The sequence below is a fragment of the Pleurodeles waltl genome, chromosome 3_1 (genome assembly GCF_031143425.1).
Source record: "Pleurodeles waltl isolate 20211129_DDA chromosome 3_1, aPleWal1.hap1.20221129, whole genome shotgun sequence".
Taxonomy (NCBI): domain Eukaryota; kingdom Metazoa; phylum Chordata; class Amphibia; order Caudata; family Salamandridae; genus Pleurodeles; species Pleurodeles waltl.
This window is the reverse complement of record NC_090440.1, coordinates 1,445,296,599-1,445,321,442: the sequence shown is the minus strand read 5'-3', so window position 1 is coordinate 1,445,321,442 and position 24,844 is coordinate 1,445,296,599. Positions and strand designations below refer to the sequence as shown.

Genomic DNA, 24,844 nt, shown 5'->3' with positions numbered 1-24,844 from the left:
ATTAAACTTACAAACGCTAGAGTCCAAGTATATCATTAAGTTAGATGCCAAGGAACCTAATGGGTTTAACATTCATGAAGAATTATCTGTACATATACAATGAGTGAACATCTTCAATATACTGTCAGATTGTGTCATCTGAAGTGCTTTTTGACATCTACATGCTGTATACAATAAGACTATCATGTTTCTGGAATTTCTTGATACATAAAGGCAACATACGGTTCTTATTTTGAAATTAGCTTTGACGGCAATTATGACGTGTGTTACAAGTATAGATGATGTTTTCATATCATTGCAACCAAGTTTCTAATCAACTTTCAAGTTTTTGATTTATTGTCATATTTGATTTATTGTTATATTTATTTGAGTGTAAAGAATCAATTTTTTCAAATATTTTTCGATTATGTAACCGATCAGAATCGTTATATGATGGCTGATTATTTTGTTATCTGGATATTTGCGTGGTCAACGGATGAATTAGATATGTCCTGTAATTTCTTACTATATGCGATAATCAGTAATCATATATTCATGGCTATTGTACATTAATTGTATTGTTTCTATCATGTTTAGATTGCATTTTGAAACATGTGATCACATACGAGGTATAAATACAAAACGCCAATATGGTGACTGCGAGGTTGACAAAGGCAGTTTAACACCGAAACGCGTCCCGCTATGTGCCATTACCATTGACAGTGCTCCCGGAGTGCTGTTCACCTTGGAGAGTTTGAAGGCGATCTTACCTATGTTTTCACCTCCTCTGTGCAGGTGTTAATAATGACCGAAAAAATGGTGCAGTGAAATGTAAATTTCACTGCACCATTTTTTCAAGCCACGCTGCATCCAAACGCTCCCCTTGCATACATTATGGCAGTCATTATGATATTGGGGGTGTGGGCCGGTGTGCACAGAATGAACCCTTGGAGGGCCGCCATAGGCGGCCCTCACGCATAAGGCAGCCTGGCAGTGGTCAGCATCATCATCTGACCCTCGGATAATGATCCCGCAGTCCCCAGCCTTTCCCTGGTGGGTTTCCCTGCCAGGGAAAGGCTGGCAGAAGGGGTGCACTGGGGCACCCCTGGGGGCCCCTGCACTGCCCATGCACTGGGCATGGGCAGAGCTGGGGCCCCGTGCATTGCCCCATCGCGCAGGTCACTGCACCCGCCGTACAGAAGCATTGGCGGCGGCTCCATGTGGATAAGCATATAGCACAAGAACTTTGATGCAGTGGTGCTAAAAAGTGGGGTGCAAATTACTACCCTGAGTTGAGTCACCCAAGAAAACCTATTCCAAACCCAAACGGTATGGGAGTGATCCCTTTGAGGAAATTCCACATTCTTAAGATCAGGCCAATCAATGCAATATGCAATGTCCTTTTTCTAGAAAGTTAGCTAATATGCCATAAATTGTGCTGATAGATCAAAAACAGATATGTAACATCAGATGACTGTCAGGATTCAGATGACCAGGCAGAGGTTGGTCATAACCCCACCCATCCCTCCCTTCCGCCTCTCACCTCTGACTAACTATAAGTCTCACAGGGGGATCAGGAGGCAAGCAAGGGAAAAGACACAGCAACACTTCAATTTATTTTTGTTGAAGCTGTTCAGCAATTGGAAAGCAATCTCCTGGCTCTGAATGGAGCCTCACACAGACTGCATCCTAAAGACAATAATATGGCACAATAAAAACAGCAGAGCTGGCCAGTAAACGAGCTTTCTCAGCAGGTTATGTCAACGAGTTTGAGTTTCCTGCTTCCACGGGTGAAAAATCCAAGAGGTACCAGGAGACCTTTCCTAGATCCAGCAAAGCTGGAATACAGAGTTGCCAATGAGGGACCAACATGCAAATACAAGGCAAATGAAATAATGAGGCAAAATAAGGATAATGATACAACAAATAATGTTTTAGAACAAAATGCTGGAAGGATTAGCTGCTGAAATTTTAGGGCACCAGTAAATCAACACGCAATGTGGCCAGATATTCTGCTACTATCTACACAAGATTCTTGTACTGTAACTTTCCCCTGTTACCTAGCAGTGAAAGCGTGCATATCATCTTCATAGATCTGGAACATGGAAGTCCTACCAAACTGCCTAATTTGCGGACCTTCTGTCAGGTGGCACCTCCCCATACATCATATACACCACGATTGTTTAAAGATGGCGTGCTATTCTGTTCTCCCCCGATCTGTTGGAACCAACTGCTCCTGCTGTCTAGTCAAGTGCAATGTACGAAGGTGAGTGAAAGCCGCAGAGCCTGGGGGTGCCCAGCCCCTCTTTCCAAAAGGATTTCGAACAATTACAGTTTATCACTTTCAAAAGTCTAAAATATCATCCTTCTCTTTTGAACTAATTTCCTTATTTCATCCTACCTAATACATTAGATTCTTCAAAAGCAATATTCAGAACTGCAAATAATAAAATGTGAGGCCTGTTACCTTTTTAAAATGTCACCTACAGGTAACATTACATTTACCACAAAAACACGCTTCTTTTTTGCTAGAGATAGTTCTCACAAAAAAGCTTTTGCCACTAGAATTCTACCACCAAAACATAAGGGGGCATATTTATACTCCGTTTGCGCCGAATTTGCGTCGTTTTTTTCGACGTAAATTCGACGCAAAACTAACTCCATATTTATACTTTGGTGTTAGACGCGTCTAGCGCCAAAGTTCATGGAGTTAGCGTAATTTTTTTGCGTGAACACCTTCCTTGCGTTAATGATATGCAAGGTAGGCGTTCCCGTCTTAAAAAATGACTGCGATGCATATGCGTCGTATTTATACTCCCGGGCAAAAATGACGCCCGGGAGTGGGCGGGACTAAAAAACCCGCATTTGTGCCGGATTTTAGCGCCTGGATCAGGGCAGGCGTTAAGGGACCTGTGGGCTCAGAATGAGCCCAGAGGTGCCCTCCCCTGCCCCCAGGGACACCCCCTGCCACCCTTGCCCACCCCAGGAGGACACCCAAGGATGGAGGGACCCATCCCAGGGAAGAAAAGGTAAGTTGTGGTAAGTATTTTTTTTTTTTTTTTTTTGTGGCATAGGGGGGCCTGATTTGTGCCCCCCTACATGCCACTATGCCCAATGACCATGCCCAGGGGACAGAAGTCCCCTGGGCATGGCCATTGGGCAAGGGGGCATGACTCCTGTCTTTGCTAAGACAGGAGTCATGTTAATGGCGTCTGGGCGCCAAAAAAAAATGGCGCAAATCGGGTTAAGACGATTTTTTTGCCTCAGCCTGACTTGCCCCATTTTTGGACGCCCAAACACCATTTTTCCCTACGCCGGCGCTGCCTGGTGTACGTGGTTTTTTTTCACGCACACCAGGCAGCGCCGGTCGACTAACGCCGGCTAACGCCATTCAATAAATACGGCGCCCGCATGGCGCTTCAGAATGGCGTTAGCCGGCGCTAATTTTTTTGGCGCCAAACTGCGTTAGCGCAGTTTTGCGTCAAAAAGTATAAATATGACCCAAGATGTGTGGTTTTTCTCCTGCAAAAAAACGTATTTTTGCTTGTCAATGTTAAAAGTAAAAGTGCAGCAGCTTCCTGCATCACTTCACCGCAGCAAAACATTATTCTGACAGCAGCAAAAAGGATGCAGAGGGCAGTGAGTTGGCCGGCCCATTCTCCCATCCCATGATGTTACAGAGTGCGCAACTGAAGGCAAAATTACAATCCCACATTCTTAGTGCCTAGGCCTCCCAGCACCACCCAAACTCTCCTGCTCTCTAATGGAATGTCGTGAGATGCACACCCAGCTCCCTCACAGTCACTTCTGCCTCTTTGCACGACTAATCTGTGCTGAAGGGGTTCCAGCAGTTAGCTTCCACCTTTCCCATAACATAATGCCCTGTTCGTGGCACTTCCTGACCAGTGAATCCCAGTACACCTCCAGGTTTCAGCATACCTCGGGTGAATTCGGGTTTTAGGCAGTGTCGACTTTGCAACTATTTAGCCCCATCACCCACCTCTAGAAATGTGGCAAAGTTAGCAACAGCCTCCTCCTGAAAATGTGCATGGTGATTATAAACAACTGACATTTTTTAATGCTACAGTAATGCCTTCAGACTGCGCTGCAAAATGAGTCTTTCAGTATACAATGAATGAACTGTTTCAAGTAAACATACTTTGCACATGTACCTTGTACCATCCGTGTCACCAAGTAATGTCAATATTTAGCTTTTATACTACAATATTTGCTAAGCCTTCATTTGAACAAGGGTTGACCCATTTCTGCATTTTAACTGAAGCAGGCCTACTAATCAAATTGTTTAACTATGAAAATGTCTTATTTTCTCACGACAAAACCAGTGCTTATAACAGCAACAACAAAAAAACTCCTTGAAAATGTGTACCAATGCGCCGCTTGTTCAGTAAATCTTTTTTTCAATAACACACCGATGGCAGTGAAGCAACAGTATAGAGGAGAGAGTTGTATTATGAAAAATGAACTATGTTTGGAGACACACCCATGCCATCTTTGTTCAGCGGTGTAATAACTATAGCATTCCAGTCAGTGAAGCGTGTGGTAGAAAACTTCACTAAGAAGAAATGTATCTTTATATATCTTGTGTTCTCTTATTTCCAGATGACATTACATCTTGTTGAAGAATTCCAGGAGCACATCATGAAGAGGCAGGCTGGGATAGATACAGCCTACAGCAGGTTAGAGTATCTGAGGGACTTCTCTGAGTTACGTGTCCTTCAGGCCAAGGTAAATATGGGAGTGATGGGTATTACACAGTGTGCTGCATCTAATATTTCACAGTGTGTGATGACATTTCACAAAAATGCAAAACAACAAATATTGGTTGCACAGATGAAATTGACCTGGCTGGCAACTCATGCATTTTCCTAAAGCTCCACCCTACATCAATGCCTAAGGCAATCTATACAGATACTTGAAAAGATATGCTGCTAGGTGGTTAAGTACTATATTTAAAACACTGGTTCTTATCTGTAATAAATCTGTGTTTTGGTAATAAACCACACAATGTCATCAATTAGCTTTTCAGCAGAACATACAGACAGAAAGGCAACTTTCACCTGATATGCAAAAAATATGCCCAGAATAAATTAAAAACCCTGATAGAGTTTTGAACACATTTATTTGCGCCTAGTACATACACAAATATAAATACATAACAACCCCCAACAAAAACAACTAATCATGTGAGATATCCATAAAAAGTTATATAATGTCCCAAAACTCCAGCACCTGCCACATATAGTAGAGTACATAGGATGTATATAACAAAACAGGTTTTCACCAAACAGCCGTACATGATTCAAATATAGTAATGTCCATCTCTATGCCATGATTTCCAAAGGCAATTTCCTTGAGTTTGTTAAGGCCTGTCGACGATGGTTCGACCCTCTAAATAATGTGGAGTCTCATCAAGACAGAACAATTATTAAGGGGACACCTAGAAGAGAAAACAGTCCTTTAAGTTTCATGAACAAATAATACAAAGCAAAAGAGACAGCATTTAAAGAAAATATTCAGGTGCCCCCACCTTCTCATAAACCAAAAAACCGTCACCAAGTGCACCCACCAAAGTGCAAAAAAGTTTAGGAGGATATAAGAAACTTTTAGAACAAGATTAATTTACAAAGTAGTTAGGAAAATAAATTCCACGAACTGACTTCTGGCATGTACTGTCGTCCTCAAAATCATCCTGAATGGAGGGAATTCAGCTGTATCCCCCAACTCTGAATGAATCAATCTGTCACCAGACCTTCTGGATCGGGCCTCCAACGGAAACATCTCTCCAGCTGGAAATTCATAGTGAATGGAAACTGGTCCACATGGGTCTACCCCAGTGCTCCTGCATCAGCTGCAGGTGTAACATATCATGTTTTCAATTGCTTGAATCTACCAAATGGCCATTCTGGTGTACAAACTGGACAGGTCCCTCATTCTCACCCAAATCTGGCTGCCAGGAAGTACTGCCACAACTCCTTCAGCAGAATTGTCAAGATTTCTGAAATTATCTCGCCTCAGTGATTTATGTACCCCTCTGTGAGAAATTGGGTTGTTGATTGAATGAGGTGTGAACTTGATCATCAACAACTGCAATACCTTGCAGTAAGTATCCCAAAACAATTTAGAAAAACAGAGAACATTTTAATAAATTATTTGACACCAAAGCCATAACATTCTAATTAGTAGAACCAGAGTTCTGAATTTTTAAGGTTTAAGGTTCAAAAAAGCAAGTCCTCAGTGTTAGAAAATGGCCACCCCGGTACCTTTAGTACCACAACCAAGGGGGCAGGAATGTATGGAGCCTGCTTGGGGGTTCAAGACTTGCTCAGGCTGGGTCCAGGTGCAGGTTTAAGATGGTGAGAGCCTGTTATATCCCTGTGGCTCAGAACAGGAGGCCAACTAAAATAGCTCTTGGATTCCTTTCCGAAGTCATGGGTGCAGGTGGTGATGCAGGGCTCTACAGCATGGCTGGTCACTGAAAGTTCCAAGCAGGCTCCATGTACAACAGCAGTCTGGCAGAGTGCACAGCAGGTCACAGCAGGTCAGAGCAGCAGGCAGTCCTCTGAGACTCCTTCTGCAGGCCCAGTAATGAACTGAAAAGTGGGTCTGAGAGCCCTAATTTTATAACCTGGTTCCCTGCTCCTCGAAGCTGGAAGAAGTTTCCAGAAGGGTTATCTGAACTTCCAGGAATTTCCAGCCTCACCTGCATGGCTCCTAACTGGCTGCACTGAAAATATAGGATCATTAAGCCTATTTTGTGGTAGCAGAGGCCAGCCTATTGAGTTGCAAGTGGTGCTGTGCTTAGCTCCGCCCCCCATCAAGTCAGTTAATGGCCCATTCAGGCTCTAGCAATCCCACTATTGTGTGACTGTCTGGGGTGAATTCACACACAAAATCTCAACTGTCAGTTATACACAGTCATGGGACCTAAGGCAGGCTACAGGCATGGAGAGCTAAGGGCAGGAAAATGCCAACTTTCTAAAGTGGCATTTTTAAACTTGTAATAATAAATCTGACTTAACCATTAAAGAGGGTTTAACATTCCAACTTCATGGATACCAAACATGACATATGTACCACCTCATGTTTGGGAATGAAAATGTATTTATTTTAATAAGATATCCCCAGTGTTACCCTACAGGGGGTAGGCCTCTCAATAGTGAGAAAAATAATTTGGGAGTTTTTCACTTCTAGAACATAGAAAACTGAACAGTGCATTTCCTACCTTTTAATCACACAGCACTCTGCAGTACTGGCTACCTCGTCCTAACTTAGGGGTGACTTATACGTAATAAAAGGTGAGTTTAATGTTTGGCAAAGGGTTTTAAATGCCATATCAACATGGCAGTGGGACGCTTCCTTCAGGCTACAATGGCAGGCCTGGGACAAGTTTTAAAATGCTGCTTTATCGGGTGGCACAATAAGTGCTGCAGGCCCACTGGTAACATTTAATTTGTAGGCCCTTGGTATATGACATACCACTTTACAAGGGACTTACATATAAATTAAAATGTTCCAGTCAGGTATATGCTATTCAAACCATATTTTAGGGAGAGAGCACAAGCACTTTAGCACTGGTTAGCAGTGGTAAACTGCACAGCGTCCTAAAGCAAACAAGCAAAGATTCAGCCAAAATTAGGAGGAGCAAAGTAAAAAGTTTTAGGGTGACCCTGTAGAGAGGGCCATTTCCACCAACCCCCAATACAGTGTCCACTCTCAGAAGGGCACAACACTTTATCCTGTCTTTGGCAATTGTCTTCTATGCAAAAGAGCCTGCCAAAAGCTCAAAATAATTTTTGTGAAATCTTGTCTCTTGTACTGACCGCACACCTACTGTTGAAGTATTCTCACAATAGCCCCCACAGACTAATTGTCTGGCATACAAGTGTATCACCATATCCAATTTTGCTCCAAAAATGGCCCAGCTGTTACAAGCCTCCATGTGGTGCGAACCCCAATGCAGCTCCTTCCTGCCTTCCACTGACCAAAGCACCCTGTCTGAATACAAGTGGCCTGTCCACAGATGGAGCATCTTCATTGCCTGTAAGACTTACCTAGTGAAGGGAGCCCAGAAATATCACCTGTCTTGAGGCCAATAGTCTGCCCACAGTTCTTGCCAAACCTCCATTAAAATCTGCAGTTTGGTCAGCACTTTTCTTCTCTCCTTCTAGATAGATCAAATCTTTCTCATTGATAATCCCAATACCTCCTCTATAAAGTCTATTCTGAATCCCAAAAAATCAATCTCTTGAGCTGGATTCAGAACCAATCCCTCCCACTTGATCACAATTCTAGGTCATTCAGTCAGTCAATAAATTATTTATTCTGCACAAAAGCCATAAAAGCATAAACATAAGTACATAGTATAATAATTCATAAAACCGATGTGGAGCAAAACTTACAGCCTCATAGTTGTACAGTTCATAATTTATAATACACTGTTAATAAAATTCAATAATACCTAACATATTTTTATTGACAAAAGTCTTTACAGAACTTCATAACAGGTTTGGTTTATTTAAAGTCTGAATTAACAAAAATACTAAAAACATTGATCTAAGGTTTAAATATAGCGGGCAGAACATGATGAAGTGACACGTACATTGCTTTAAAACATGGTTACAGTAACATGGAAGTAAATCATCTCTAGGATCGAGAGCTACTTTTACGTATGCAAAATGTAATCTAAAAGCAATTAAATAAAAGCAATGGTTTAAATTCTTGAGCAAAATTTGATATAGATCAGCATATTTTACTATACCATCCAGATATACACTAATTAAGGGCAATTTTAATTCTTATAAAATGATTACCTTTTATTCATTAAACCTTACATACCAGCTCTCTCATCCCTACAAGGCATTAGAGAGCCCCCTTAAAGAACCACATATTTCATTTAGAAATCGGCCGAAGGCACATGTCACATTCAAAAATCTCATATCTACCAGCAAGGTGAGTGCTTGATCCCAATTAATAACATTATTTTCCCTAAAAATTGACTTTAAAAACTTTTTCCATTCATCTAAAAACCACAAGCAGTCTAATAAAATATGGTGGGCACAACATTTTTGTTTCTAGGCCACATGTACATAGGTCCAAATCATTCCTTATTATTGCTCTTGTTTTCTGATCCATATAGCATGGGTTTAGCCCAACCCTGAATTTTAGCACTGAGTCCCTTAACTTAAGATTTGGAAAAGCCTCTATATAGGGAAGCACTTCCTCATTTCTCCACCCATGTACTATAAACTAGGTAGATACTTTCCCCACCAAATAACCTAAATCCTCATCTCTGACACTTTTATTTACCACAGCACGTAGCTCCTGCTTTGGGATCTCTTCTCTGCTGCACTGATTGACAGCTAAACCCAATATACCACGGATCTTCTCTAGCAGCCCTCTCACTTGGGAGGGCCAATTCAAATCACTTATCCTTATTTCCCTTTTATATAGACACACAATTTTGGGAATACCATCTTCAGACAGACTTATTCCCAAGTAACTCCATGCCGTCATTTGGCATTCCGCCCTTATGACCTGGATCACACTTGAGGGAGAAAGCGTAACCAGTCATTTCTCACATTTACCCTCTTCCACACCTCAATTCAACTTTCCAGCCAAAGTTAAAACTTCCACCCCCATATTGAAATTGAGGACTCACAATGGCATTAAAGGCAGAAAGTACCAAATGAAGAGACGGTCCTCCATACTTCAGACTAAACTGCTCTAATCCCCAAACCGATGTTAATGTTGTGGATTGTAATGACTCGATATGGTCTTACCATCGTAAATCAGAGTCAAACCACATACCTAATTATCTATATTTGTCAACCATTTCCACTTTGTCTCCCCCAGGTTCAAGAAAAAGTCCCCTTCCTTTTCCGCCAGAACCACTAGTACCCAAATTAACTGCAAGCTTTTTACTTTGACAGTAGTTATGAAAAGCATCTAATTTTCTTTGCAATCCCAACTCCTCCATATCCCCTATCACCAAGTTATCAGCATATAATAAACAAGAAATATGGGCCCGTCAGATTTTGGGCATAAACATTTAGGGTCTGATTACAACTTTGGAGGAGGGCGTTAATCCGTCCCAAATGTGACAGATATCCTGCACACCGTATTACGAGTTCCATAGGATATAATGGACTCGTAATACGGCGGATGGTATATCCGTCACATTTGGGACGGATTAACACCCTCCTTCAAAGTTGTAATCAGGCACTAAGGGGGTCATTCTGACCTTGGCGGTCCATGACCGCCATGGCGGAGTGCGGCGGAAGCACCGCCAACAGGCTGGCGGTGCTTCCTGGGCTATTCTGACCGCGGCGGTAAAGCTGTGGTCGGAAAAGGGGAGCCGGCGATTTCTCGCCGGTTTCCCGCTGGCCCAGGGAACCCGCCATGGCGGCGCTGCTTGCAGCACCGCCCTGGGGATTCCGACCCCCTTCCCGCCAGCCTGTTTCTGGCGGTGTCCACCGCCAGAACCAGGATGGCGGGAACGGGTGCCGTGGGGCCCGTGGGGGCCCCTGCACTGCCCATGCCACTGGCATGGGCAATGCAGGGGCCCCCTAACAGGGCCCCACAAAGATTTTCACTGTCTGCTTAGCAGACAGTGAAAATCGCAACAGGTGCCACTGCACCCGTCGCACCCCTTCAACTCCGCCGGCTCCATTCCGAGCCGGCTTCATTGTTGAAGGGGCTGTCCCGCTGGGCCGGCCGGTGGTCTTCTGGCGGTCACCCGCCGGCCCAGCGGGAAAGCCGGAATGGCCGCCACGGTTTTTTGACCGCAGTGCGGCCTTTCGGCGAGAACCGCTTGGCGGGCGGCGACCGCCGCGGTCAGAATGACCGCCTAAATCTCCTTTAATAAGTTTAGCAAATCAGACAAAAATATTGCAAAGAACAGAGGCGCCAAGACACAACCTTGTGGCAGCCCATTCTTTATTGGGATCTTCTTTGATAACAATCCACCGGTATCTAAAATCACTTGGGCCCAATTATGCGTATGTAGTCCCTGGAAGCAAAAAAGTAGTTCAGAATCGATCCCAAGTCACCTCACCATATTCCACAGCATGCTGCGATTTACCAGGTCGAAAGCAGCTTGAAAAAGTCACAAAACAACAAAGTAGATTACCTTAAATCTCTGTTGACTTTTTTGGCAGAGCCCAAAGGCTAAAACAGTGGTATATTGTAGAGTGGCCTTCCTTGAAGCCACCTTGCTTTACTGGAATCAGATTATTTAACTCTACCCATGACTTCATTAGACCTAGCAATAGCTTAGCAAAAATATTTTCAGCCACGTCCAACAGTCTAATTAGGCACTAATACTTTGGTTGTGCTACATCTTCCTTCTTATAAATTGGCCTAAGTATTGCACCCTTCCAACTCTCAGGGACACAGCGAGATGTAAAAATGTTATAAAAGGTAACATAAAAGAGTCTTGCCAACCAATCAACATTATTTTTTATTATTACCACTGGGAGGTTAACTGGGCCAGCTGCTTTAGTTAACTTAAGAGCCAAAAGTATTTATTTTTTCTTTTAAAGGGAAAAATATGACCTTATTTTATCACCTACCTCAACTTATTCTCCTGATCCATCCCAACGTCCTTCCCCCCATAGAAGTTGCCCAAATTTGTATTCCAATCATCTTCTCCAACCAAACACCACATATTCCCAGAGGCTTTACCGTTCCCTTACCAACTGCCAAAAGTTCCTAATAATGTGGGTTCCTATAGCATCTAACATAACTTTCCGATTCATATGTATACACTCTTTGCCTTTTGCTCAAGATATTTTATAGTTTTATTTGGCTATACAGAGATTCTGTTCAGTTCCCTTTTCCTAAATTCCCTTTCCAACTACTACACCCTCAACTTCTGAATCCTACATTCTTGACTATACCAGTGATCTTATAATCCCTTCTAAATTGTCCGTGGTCTTCATTCACATGCATTATTTTCAATTTTACTTTCAGACAATCTACCACATGTTCAATAACCCTTTCATATCCCATAAACACATCATTGGGATCATCATTCAAGCTGAGACCCCTATAATTTATCATCAGATAATAGAGTCATTTTAAGCTATTCTCTGTGATACTGGTGGTTACCCGACACGGGTACTCTACCTGCACTGCAACCACTCCTTTTCTTAGATCTTTATTCCCTACCCTGGGTGTTAACTGTAGGGGCCAGTGATCACTACCCTCTAGGTGCACGACTTTGAATCCCACCACTTTCTTGAAATACCAGACACTTATGAAGGCATAACCAATTGGCAAACCTGGTTACCTACTCGGAAGGTCTGCTTTGCAGGGCAATATGCATTCATACGTCCATTGACACAAAACAATCCTAAGGAGCCTAAAATTCTTACCAAGGCGTTATCATGTGCCGTAGCCTCTGATCTAGGAAAATTAGCTTGCAGCACATGTGCTGCAGACAGAAACTCTTTATACAATTTGTCACTGATTGTTGGATCTAATTTGTGATTAAAATTGCCTAAAATCAATACCAGCTGCTCTTTTTTATTCATACATATTACCTCCAAATCTTCCTCAAGCAGACCTAGTTGGATATCATAATCTGCTTTCATCCCTGGTTAGATATATACATTCGTTATAATAAGCTGCCTGGATCCTCCAGTATCATGGTAAAGGTCGACCTGATCTGCTAATAGCCACAACCTCTTGGTTTAATCTTTATGAATCGGTTAGCTATTCTAGTCAAGGTCAAAATAATTAGGCCACCCGAGGGTCGTCCTGGGCCTAAATGAGTATCATCCTTAAAGAGTCTTAAAAAGCCATCTACTGGTTCAGTTTCTTCGTGCTCCCAAGTTTCCTGGATCAATATCATACTTTTCCAACGTCTCTTTAAATGAATCTTGTTTGAAATGTATCCTCCTAAGTTCCAGGAAAAAACCAAGAGGCTATGCGAAGCAACTAGTCCCTAGTCCGAATCACTCAACTCCTCCCCACTATCATCTTCAAGAGGGTTTAAAAAGGTCTTAAAAAGATTCCTCAGCATTGGGCTTTTAGGGTTGGCTGCTATAGTTACACTTAATCTACTCTTGCTTCCATCCACACACCTTCTTAGATTTTGAGTACTTACTAGACTATATAGTACTTGATCTGGAACTAGCCCTGCATGACAGTTGAGGGCTCTATAATTTCTCTCAATATTCTTCAATTCCTTCAATTGAACCAGTCTTGTACCCACCCTCTCTAATTCCATCTCCACCCTCAATACTAACTGTCTAACACATCCTAAGTAAAAAATGGTTTTTGTCACATCATTCCCTACAAGATTTGTTGTGAACCCTATTTGTCTTATATCCTCTGATCCCACCCCTCATAAACTAGGGCATTTACCCATAACTTCTAATCGGTGCGAAAGATCCCCAGCTTGGGATTGATGTTAAGAAGTAACCCCTTCCACTTTTCTGCAGCCGTGGCACAGTTGGCATTGACCAGTAAAAGCACCACTCTGTGGGCTCATACTCTCAATGTATTGGGGTCAACGAGGGTTCCCATTGTCTCCATTTCCTTGGCTCAGTCCTAAATATTTGTTTGGGTGTCACAACCATCCAACACTCAGTTTTGGATGCCAAACCATGCCCTATAAATCATTTTCTTTGGGACTTTCAAAACTTTTAACATCAAAGTTTGAAATTTAGGGGGTCATTATGACCCTGGCGGAAGGCGGAGAACCGGCGGTAAGACCGCCAACAGGCTGGCGGTCTTACTTTGTGGAATTATGACCATGGCGGTTACCGCCATGGTGGTTACCGCCATGGTCATCCGCTCGTTCTCCGTTCCGCCCACCAGAGCGGAGACGACCACCGGGCTGGAGACCTGGTGGGCTGGAGACCTGGGTCTCCAGCCCGACGGCCGTCACTATACCGCCGGTGGTATTTGGACCCGGCTTACCACCATGGATTTCCAGCGGTTTGAACCGCCATGAAATCCATGGCGGTAAGCACTATCAGTGCCAGGGAATTCCTTCCCTGGCACTGATAGGGGTCTCCCCCACCCAGCAACCCCACCCGACTCCCTCCACCACCCCTGCCACCCCCCAAAGGTGGCAGGGCCCCCCTGCCCACCCCGACCTCCAACATCACTTCACCCATACCCACACGACACGCACGCAGGCACACGCCGACATACATGCCTACATCCACACACACAGTCATACACGCACACCCACATTCAAACATACACGCACACATCCATACAGACATACCCACAGACATACACGCACTCATTCCCATACACACAACACCCCCGCAGGCATACACGCACTCACACACCCCCTCTACATACACACACGCACACCCCCATGTACCCACACAACACACAACACCCCCCCAGCCCTCTCCCCTCACGGACGATCGACTTTCCTAGTCCGACGATCCTCCGGGAGGGGACAGGAGCCATGGGGGCAGCTCTGCCAACACCACACCGCCAAAAGAACACTGCCACGGCGAATGTCCTGTGATTCGCTGGGCGGTGTTCTGTTGGCGTGGCAGTGGAGGTGGAGCAACCTCCACTTCCCCGCCTCCCGCCAGTATGGCTGTTGGCGGCTCTCCGTCTGTAAAAGGACGGAGAGCTGCCAACGGTCATAATAGGCCGAGCGGCAAACCGCCACCACTGGCGGTCTTCCGCACGGCAGTCCCTCGGCGGTCTTTAAAAAAGACCGCCGAGGTCAAAATGACCCCCATAGTATCCAACTCCAGTTTGACTGACACTTTGCCCTCAATGTCTGGGTGTGGGCATCTGCTTTGAGTGCTTCACGGACCACTACACTCAAAAGGGCCGCCAACTTGAATGCAACCACAGGAGGGAGCCCGCACTTCATGGTGACTGCCTTCCTCGCAGCACGGTGATCATTGACTTGACACAGCCATCCGCAATGGGCTGCACTTCACACTGGCCACCTTCCTGGTAGCATTGCGGTCAGTGATTTGAGTAAGATTGGACAGACACCCTGGAATCCTGCAGGAGTCCTGACCAGACTGTGGGGGTTATTCTAACTTTGGAGGAGGTGTTAATCCGTCCCAAAAGTGACGGAAAAGTGACGGATTTACCACCAGCCGTATTACGAGTCCATTATATCCTATGGAACTCGTAATACGGCTGGTGGTATATCCGTCACTTTACCGTCACTTTTGGGACGGATTAACACTCCTCCAAAGTTAGAATAACCCCCTGTGTGTTTCACTCCTCAGGATCTACTTGCCAGGATCCCCGCTGGGTCTTGCTCCCTGCATGTGCTCTCTTCCTCACAGGGCCCACTGGTCTTGTCAGACATGCAGAAGGTTGATGCTCCATGCTCAGGAAAAGTGGTCTTGGACTTCCTGGATCATGGCCACTCACCCAGCAGAAAGAGTGCCAGACGCTGGTCTGCAGTCCTGATTCCAGCGCTAGAAGTCTTGGCAATTATCCTTCCTCTGTTGAACAACTTGTGGGTTTTAATGCTCTCACCTTAATAGTCCAACTCCAGACATGAATGTGATGTAATGTCTGATTGTTTGAAAACAACTCCTTTGGAGTGCTCTCTCCCTGGCATGATTTAGGCCTTCATTAAAACCCTGGCGGTAAACCCCGCTTTCCGCTGTGCTGAAGACCGCCAACATACCGTTGCAGTGGCGGAATTCCACTACTGGTATTACGACCCACATCTCGGAATCCGCCACAATACAGACACCCACACAAGTCCGCCACACCAAAGGTCAGTGATAAACTGGCCATACCAAAACCTACACCGCCACGCCAACAAGAATACGCCCACACTATCACGACCCACGAATCAATGCGGCGGTCATTCGTAATCCATTGACGGTACACACCGCCGTGCTCAAAATACACACACACTTACAAAATACAACCACATTGGACAATTGCAAATACACACCTGATACGCATACACACACCACACCCACACACTCACACCACTATAAAACACACACCCACATTACCCACAAACCCTTACAATGTAAAATTTGGAAGAAGGCCAGAGAGAGAGATTAGCAAACACAACACCAGCATCCACAGACACACAACATCATCGCTTATACAACATCCACGCACCTCAAACAACACACACCAACACATCCCCCCCACACATCACAACAGACAGCACCTCACACATCACCCACACCACATCATGGCACCTCAAAGACACCCCAGGTTTTCAGAGGAGGAGCTCAGGGTCATGGTAGAGGAAATCATCTGGGTAGAGCTACAGCTTTTCGGATCACAGGTGCAGCACACCTCCATTGCGAGGAAGATGGAGCTATGGCGGAGAATCGTCAGTAGGGTCAACGCAGTAGGACAGCATTCAAGAACAAGGGATGACATCAGGAAGCGGTAGAACGACCTATGGGGAAAGGTGCGTTCAGTGGTTTCAAGACAACAGATTGCTGTACAGAGGACTGGTGGTTGACCCCCACCTCCCCCCCACAACTAACAACATGGGAGGAGCAAGTCTTGGCAATACTGCATCCTGAGGGCCTCGCAGGAGTAGCAGGAGGACTGGAGTCTGGTAAGTCATATCTTTATTACCATATCCCCTCACCCCACCTGCATGCCATCACATACCCCCACCCTTACCCTCACTCCCATCACTCCATCATCTCACATATGTCCCACTATCACAACCCACACATCTCAATACCAAGGCCCTGCATGCAACACCTATGCATGGACCACCATCACCAAAGCATGTCCAGTACAGATACCCACACAGACCCCAAACTAACTATCACAAAAGGGCAAACACAATTATGCAAGCACAGGAGTAGAGGGTACCTCACCCAATGCACAAGATGGCACACACAGATCTTAGAACTATGCATTTACACCCCAACAGGACTCATACCCAACGTCACCGGGCTGGAGGTTCCAGGCATATCTAGTCCCCCCACAGAAGAGGCCCAGAGTGATGACAGCAGCTCTGCACGCCTGGATCAAGATCACCAGCCTGGCCCATCAGGGACCTCGGGACAGTCGGTTCCCCTGACACAGTCCCAAATCACCACTGAACCTCCCCCCTCAGGAAACACCACCACAGCACCCACCTAGCGGGCCCATCCCTCTGTCCCCAGGACACGTCAATCAGCAGTGTGTCCACCACTACAGGGAACCCAGGCAAACCCACCAACCCAAGAAAATCAGGGACCTGGGGTCAGTGGCAGTGGGCACACGGTTCAGGGGACAGAGGCACAGGATGACAGGGAAGCTGGGAGGACTGCTGTGCAACAGGGGGAGGACAGGCCCAGGGAAACGACAATCCACAAAGCACTCTCCAACATCATGGGAGCTTACCACCATTCCCAGGAGACCATGGGCACGGTACTGGCCAAGTTTCAGGAGACCCAGAGGCTGCAGGAGGAACACTACCTGGGGATCCGGGAGGACTTGAAGTCCATTAACACCACCCTGGTAACCATTGCAGGGGTGCTGGCAGACCTTGACAACACCATGAGGGACACAGTGGCACACCAATGGGCCCCAGACACTAACCTGGACGATGAACAGCCCTCCACCTCCGCTGGCGCTAGTGGACAGGAGGCTCTGCCACAGGACCAACAGGCCACCAGCACCCCACCCCCTGCAGAAGGAGAACCACCCTGCAAAAGGTCCCTGAGATCCAGGAACAAGATAGAGAACATTGCCAAGACCCCCACCAGGAAATAAGACCCTCCTGAATGTCACCCTTCTGTCCCACTTTGTCACCCTGTCCACCTTAAACTGCCATAGCTCCACTTCCTATGCCCTATTGGACTATGCACTTGTGAGACCAAGAGACTGGACTCTGCCATGGACATTCCTCCACCATCACCCCAGCCCATTTCACACACCCCTCCACTTATTTTCACAGAAATAAACACCCTTGAATCACAAATAAATCTGGAGTCAGTCTGTGCTTTCACAAATGTGTAATTGCAAAATCTCTGGAATATAGCAATGTCAATGAACTTGTTCACATACCAATGTTACACAGCTGTAGGCCAGGAGTAAACATAGCAGAGGGCACAAATTGGGACCCAGATCTGTGAAATGGAAAGCCAAAGTGACAAGTCAGGGTCCATACACAGAGTGAAAAAGGCAGACTTATGCTAGGTCCTACAATAGTATGAGATGTGGGAAGCAGTTCCATCTTCTTACCTGTGTCTCACTGGAAGTATTGCATGATGATGTTGTTTCGGTTGGCTACATCTTCTTCTTCTGCCTACTCTTCTTCACTGTCCACAGGCTCCACAGCTGCCACAAGACCAGTATCAGGCCCATCCTCCTGCAGAAAAGGCACCTGCCGTCGAAAAGCCAGGTTGTACAACATACAGCAGGCCACGATGATCTGGTACACCTTCTTCGGTAAGTAGTCTAGGGAGCCACCTGTCAGATGGAGGCACCGGAATCTGGCCTTCAGGAGGCCAAAGGTGCGCTCAATTATCCTCCTAGTTGCCCCATGTGCCTCATTGTAGCATTCCTTTGCCCTTGTCCTGGGATTCCTCACTGGGGTTAGTAGCCATGACAGGTTGGGGTAACTAGAGTCACCTGCAAATATGGAGGGACAACTGTTAGACATACTCCAAACATTAGGGAATATCCCATACCCAGACAGCAAATGAAACTTTGTGGGGACTTTAGGCTCACCTATTAGCCACACAGGGTGCTTCTGGAGTTGCCCCATCACATAAGGGATGCTGCTATTCCTCAAAATGTAAGCGTCATGCACTGAGCCAGGATACTTGGCATTGACATGGGAGATGTACTGGTCTGCCAAACACACCATCTGCACATTCATAGAATGGTAGCTCTTCTGGTTTCTGTACACCTGTTCATTCCTGCGGGAGGGGGGACAAATGCCACATGTGTCCCATCAGTGGCACCAATGATGTTGGGGGTATGTCCCAGGGCATAAAAGTCACCTTTCACTGTGGGCAAATCCTCCACTTGAGGGAAAGCGATGTAGCTGCAGATGTGTTTCAGCAGGGCAGGCAACACTCTGGACAACATGTTAGAGAACATTGGCTGGGACATCCCTGATGCCATGGCTACTGTTGTTTGAAAAGACCCACTGGCAAGGAAATGGAGTATGGACAGGACCTGAACTAGAGGGGGGATTCCTGTGGGATGGCGGATACCTGACATCAGGTCAGGCTCCAACTGGGCAGACAGTTCCTGGATTGTTGCACGATCAAGTCTGTAAGTGATAATAATGTGTCTGTCTTCCATTGTCGACAGGTCCACCAGGGGTCTGTATATCGGAGGATGACGCCATCTAATCACATGCCCCAGCGGACGTGCCCTATGGAGGAAAACGGTGAGCAGAGGGTCATACAACACTTAGGTATCACAAGGCTGTTTTGCAAAAACTTTAAATTTTCTCTATGTGCCTTTGTCTGGCCGTATTCCTGGCCTAAATAGGTGTGACGCAGTTATTTGGCCTGCCATGTGGCCCCCCTGAAATGCCGGCTGCCTAACCTATAAGGTGGGACAAGGGGAAATGAGGTTACTGCGCTGGCGTTGTACACCGTCGCGGTGGGCGGTCGAAGACCACAGCGCAATTCAGCATTGGTTATCATTAGGCCCTATGGGTTCCAGGAGCCAATGGTGATGTACGCCGGTGGTGACGGTACGCACCGCCACGGATGTGACCACCATTTTCTGTCAGTTCCCTCACTTGATACCTGACCTTCAACAGGAGAGGACCTACACTGCAAGTGCTGCTGTGACCTGTGTCTGGAACGACAATGGCTACAGTGTCTGGGGAAAGGGCCCTTGCCTTCACTTCAGAGGAGTTGGAGAAACTAGTGGATGGGGATCTCCCCCAGTACACGCAAATGTACGGTCTTCCAGCCAAACAGGTGAGTGCACTGTGAGCATGGTGGATGGCACATGATTGTATGGAGTGTCGTGGATGGAAGGGGAGGACAGGCCAGCATGTGAGGTTAGTGTGTGTGTATGTTTTTCTGGGCCAGGGTGGGAGGTTTGTGGGCAATGTGTGAGAAGAACTGTATGGGAGAGTAACATCCATTCTAACTTCACTTTTCCTCTTGGTCAGCGCCCACCAGAAGAAGGGTATTTGGTGTACCATCGCCAAGGGAGTGCGGACCCTGGGGGTCTACCGCAGACGGAGCACCCACTGCCGGAAAAAATGGGAGGACCTGCTCCGCTGGAGCAAGAAGACGGCGGAGGCCCAGCTGGGGATGGCCTCCCAACATGGAAGGGGTGCCCATCGCACCATGACCCCCCTGATGTACTGGATCCTGGCGGTGGCATATCTGGAGTTGGATGGGCACTTGAGGGCATCACAGCAGCCACAAGGGGGTGAGTACACTCTCAATCAGCTGACTCTGCGTGCTTGACGAGGTGTCTGGGTGGGGGTGGTGGGCTGTGGATTCCTCTAGGCCAGGGCAGACGTGCAAAGGTAGATCCATTATTTTGCAGCCTCATTCCCACTCCAACCCCAAAGGTGGTATTTGCCCTCTACACCTAGTCAGGCTCCCATGGGTCCCAGCTGTGCATGAAATGGGTCTAGACAGAGCCCCCCTTGGACATGTGCTTTTCCCCTGCACTGTTAGTGCATGGCTTAGTGCATAGGGCTGCTCCCTGTGTGTTGTGTACGCCAACGGTAGTAGTGTTGCATGCATTGAACATGTGTCTCGTCTGTCTTTCCCCCTCCTTTTTGTTTTGTCACCCTGTTCTTGCGTGCATTAGCATCATCTGGTGGAGGAGCAGTGGCACCGGAGCAGGAGGGAGCTGCATCCCACATGGCCCTGTAGGGTGAAGTAACAGAGTCTGAAGGCACCAGTGGGACGGAGGGCGGGGGGACAGGAGCATACACCACCGACAGCGACTCCTCCTCTGATGGGAGCTCCCTTGCGGTGGTGGGCACCTCTTGCCCACTGCATCAACAGGTATAGCTGCCACCCACCCTACCAGCACCGCCCTCCCAGCAGCCCCTCAGCGTGTTTTTTCCGTGCCTGCTCATCCAGGAGGGTGGGCATCTCCTTTGCCCCAGGCACCTCAGCCCCTGCCCCAGTCATCCCTGCTGCCCTCAGTGAGGAGGCTATTGACCTCCTGAGATCCCTCACTGTTAGGCAATCTACCATTTTGAATGTCATCCAGGGTGTTGAGAGGCATTTGCAGCAAACAAATGCATACCTGGAGGGCATTCATTCTGGCCAGGCGGCCCAACAGAGAGCATTTCAGGCTCTGGCCTCAGCACTGATGGCAGCCATTGTCCCTGTGTCCAGACTCCCCCCTCCAACCTCCGCCACCCAGACCAAATCCCCTGTACCTCAGCCTATTCCAAGCACACCATCTGACCAGCAGGGGTTGGACTCCCTTCCATTTGAAATCCAAACAGAGAGATATCCAACAGTCGTAAGGTTGATCCCCTGGGGGCTCAAGTAACATAAAAAAAACTGAAGAAAACTTTTCTGTGAAGAATCCCAGCTGATAAGTGGTGATTGGACTTTGCTGTTGCCCTCTGCCTGATGTCCTGAGAGTCTCTAAGTGCTCCCCATGAAATCCTCTGGGCCTTGAAAGTTTATTCTTGTGTTTGATTTGGTACTAAATGAAGTTTGGGAACTTTTTCCAAACTTTTCCTCCAGAAATTAGATAGGACCAACCACAGAAAGTATCCGATCGCCAGTTCAAGGGTGTAGGATGGAAATTCAGGTTTGTCCCACATAGAGAAGTAATTTTCATTTTCAATGTGGAACTTAGAAACATTCATGAGCTTCCTTACTTTCAGGCCCTAGCGCAACCAACCAGCTTGGTGAGTCTGATGCATGGTCTATCACAGTTGACCTAAAATCGTCGGTTTACAGTGACCATTGACTACGGTTGGTGCTTTGCAATTGCTGGAACTAATTTTATGTAACATTTTCAAAATTCATATGTCTGGTTCTCATTATTTGACTTTTGGTCCCGTTGGTGTCATTTAGGCCCATATTTATACTTTTTGACGCAAAACTGCGCCAACGCAGTTTTGCGTCAAAAAAATTAGTCCCGGCTAACGCCATTCTGAAGCGCCATGCGGGCGCCGTATTTATTGAATGACGTTAGCCGGCGTTAGCCGCCGGCGCCGTCTGGTGTGCGTTAAAAAAAACGACGTACACCAGGCAGCGCCGGCGTAGGGGAAAATGGAGCTTGGGCGTCAAGAAATGGGGCAAGTCAGGTTGAGGCAATTTTTTTCCGCCTCAACCCGATTTGCGCCATTTTTTTTCACTCCCAACCCCCATAGAAATGACTCCTGTCTTAGCAAAGACAGGAGTCATGCCCCCTTGCCCAATGGCCATGCCCAGGGGACTTCTGTCCCCTGGGCATGGTCATTGGGCATAGTGGCATGTAGGGGGGCACAAATCAGGCCCCCCTATGCCACATTTTTTTTTTTTTTAAAACACTTACCTGAACTTACCTTAATGTCCCTGGGATGGGTCCCTCCAGCCTTGGGTGTCCTCCTGGGGTGGGCATGGGTGACAGGGGGTGTCCCTGGGGGCCTGGGGGGGCACCTCTGGGCTCCTTCAGAGCCCACAGGTCCCTTAACGCCTGCCTTTTGCAGGCGCTAAAAAACGGCGCAAAAGCGGGCGTACGTCATTTTTTTTGACCCGCCCACTCCCGGGCGTGATTTTTGCCCGGGAGTATAAATCCCACGCACATGCCTCGGAGTCGATTTTTTAGACGGGAACGCCTACCTTGCATATAATTAACGCAAAGTAGGTGTCCACGCTAAAAAATGACGCTAACTCCCTGGACTTTGGCGCTAGACGCGTCTAACGCCAAAGTATAAATATGGAGTTAGTTTTGCGTCGAAATTGCGTCAAAAGAAACGACGCAATTTCGGCGCAAACGGAGTATAAATATGCCCCTTAGTTCATTATTTTGTTGTTTTTATCAGTTGTAGTGTGATTTGTATTGTGTTTACCTTTTAACTGTTTTGGTACTTCTAAATGCTTTTGTAGGCCTCGGGTCTCTATTTGGTGGTCAGTTTACACCCCGTCCAAGTAGGGACCCTCATTCTAGTCAGGGAGATACACAGCTCAGATAACTTCTGTTCACTCCCTTGGTAGATTGGCACAAGAAGTCAGGCTTATTTCAGAGGTAATGTGTAAAGTATTTGTACCAGCACACACAGTAACATTGAAAACACCACAAAAGGACTCCAAACTAGTTAAGAAAAATAGCCAGTATTTATCTAGATCAAACAAGACCAAAACGACAAAAATCCAACATACATAAGCAAAGATATAAACTTCTAAAGTAAAAAGAGTCTTAATCCATAGAAATCAATGGGTGCGTTGTGTTACCTGGTATGCATAAAAAGTAAAGCTGCACAGACGAATCTGCATTGGAAAAGCAAGCGATGCAGCGATTTCTTATTCACAAGTGAGGCTGTGTGTCGATTCTTTCTCTGCTGGGCACGCAATCTGTTGATTCTTTCCTCGGACGGAAGGGAGGCGTCAATTTCTGGACAAGCAGCCTCAGGTCTGTTCGGTGATGATTTTGACACCCAGGGTTGATGCGTGGAAAATTTCGATACACTGTGTGAAGGGTCTGCATTGAGAACAGGCACTGCGTAAATTCTCCACCCACAAGGCAGGCACTCGGTCGAATTTTCAGCCCAGGACAGGCGGTGCGTCGATGTTTGTGACACACATACAGCGGTGCATGGATTTTCTCCCCCAGGTTATCAGCTTTCACTTCACCAGGAGATGTCCCACGCTGAGAGGTTGTTGCCGATGACGAGGACTTCTGTTTTTTCGGTATTTAGCTTGAGGCAGCTCTCCTTCATCCATGCAGCGACTGCCTTCATTCCGTTATGGAAGTTGGCTTTGGCTATGTGCGGGTCGTTGGTGAGGGAGATGATTAGCTCTGTCGTGGGCATATGAGATGATGTCGAGTGCGTGGTGTCTGGAGATGGCAGATAGGGGGGCCATGTAGAGGTTGAAGAGAGTGGGGCTCAGTAAGGAGCCTTGCGGGATGCCGCAGATGATCTTGCTGGCCTCTGAATAGAAGGGGGGAGTTGGACTCTTTGGGTTATGTCAGAGAGGAAGGAGGTGATCTATTCTAGAGCCTTGTCTCGGATGTCGGCGCCATGGAGAAGAGTCCATAAGGTGCGGTGAGAAATGGTGTAGAAGGGGGCAGACAGGTCGAGGAGTGTTAGAAATGGGGTCTTTGGTTGACAGTCAGGTTACCCCCTGTCCAAGCAAGGACCCTCACTCTAGTCAGGGTAAAAGAGAGTCACCCTCAGCTAACCCCTGCTTACCCCCTTGGTAGTTTGGCACGAGCAGTAGGCTTAACTTCAGAGTGCTAGGTGTACAGTATTTACACCAACACACGCAGTAACTTAATGAAAACTCTACAAAATGACACAACACATGTTCAGAACAATAGGAAATAGTTATCTAAACAAAACAAGACCAAAATGACAAAAATCCACATTACACAAGTCAAGTTATCAATTAAAAAGCTAAAAGAGTCTTTATGTAGTTTTAAACACACACTAACGCTGTTAGCGTGAAAATGTACCTTGGGTGCGTCACAAATAACCCCACATGGGTGAGTGTGCATCAAAAAGGGCTTGCGATGCGTTGATTTCACTCACAATCTAGACCTTGCATTGTTTCTCCTTTCGTCGGATTAGGGCCCGTCGTTTCTTCTCTCCGCAGGAGAGCGATGCATCGAGTGTTCTAAAGTCTGTGGTTTTGGGTGCCCTTCTTATACCCATTTTCTCCTTTGAAGTAGGCCTACTTCAAAGCAAAGTCTCTCTTGATTGTGAAATCCTGCCCAGGTCAGGCCCCAGACACTCACCAGGGGGTTGGAGACTGCATTG

The 24,844-nt window shown here is 46.6% G+C and overlaps 1 protein-coding gene across 1 annotated transcript in view; it reads left to right on the top strand.

The window, feature by feature from the left end:
- The window catches only part of LOC138283590 (golgin subfamily A member 4-like), a 182,872-nt gene that overhangs the window by 64,374 nt on the left and 93,654 nt on the right, over window positions 1-24,844 (top strand). The window contains exon 3 of the mRNA XM_069221529.1: window positions 4,600-4,725. Coding sequence (XP_069077630.1) covers window positions 4,600-4,725 — 126 coding nt within the window. The remainder of the gene's footprint in view (window positions 1-4,599; window positions 4,726-24,844) is intronic.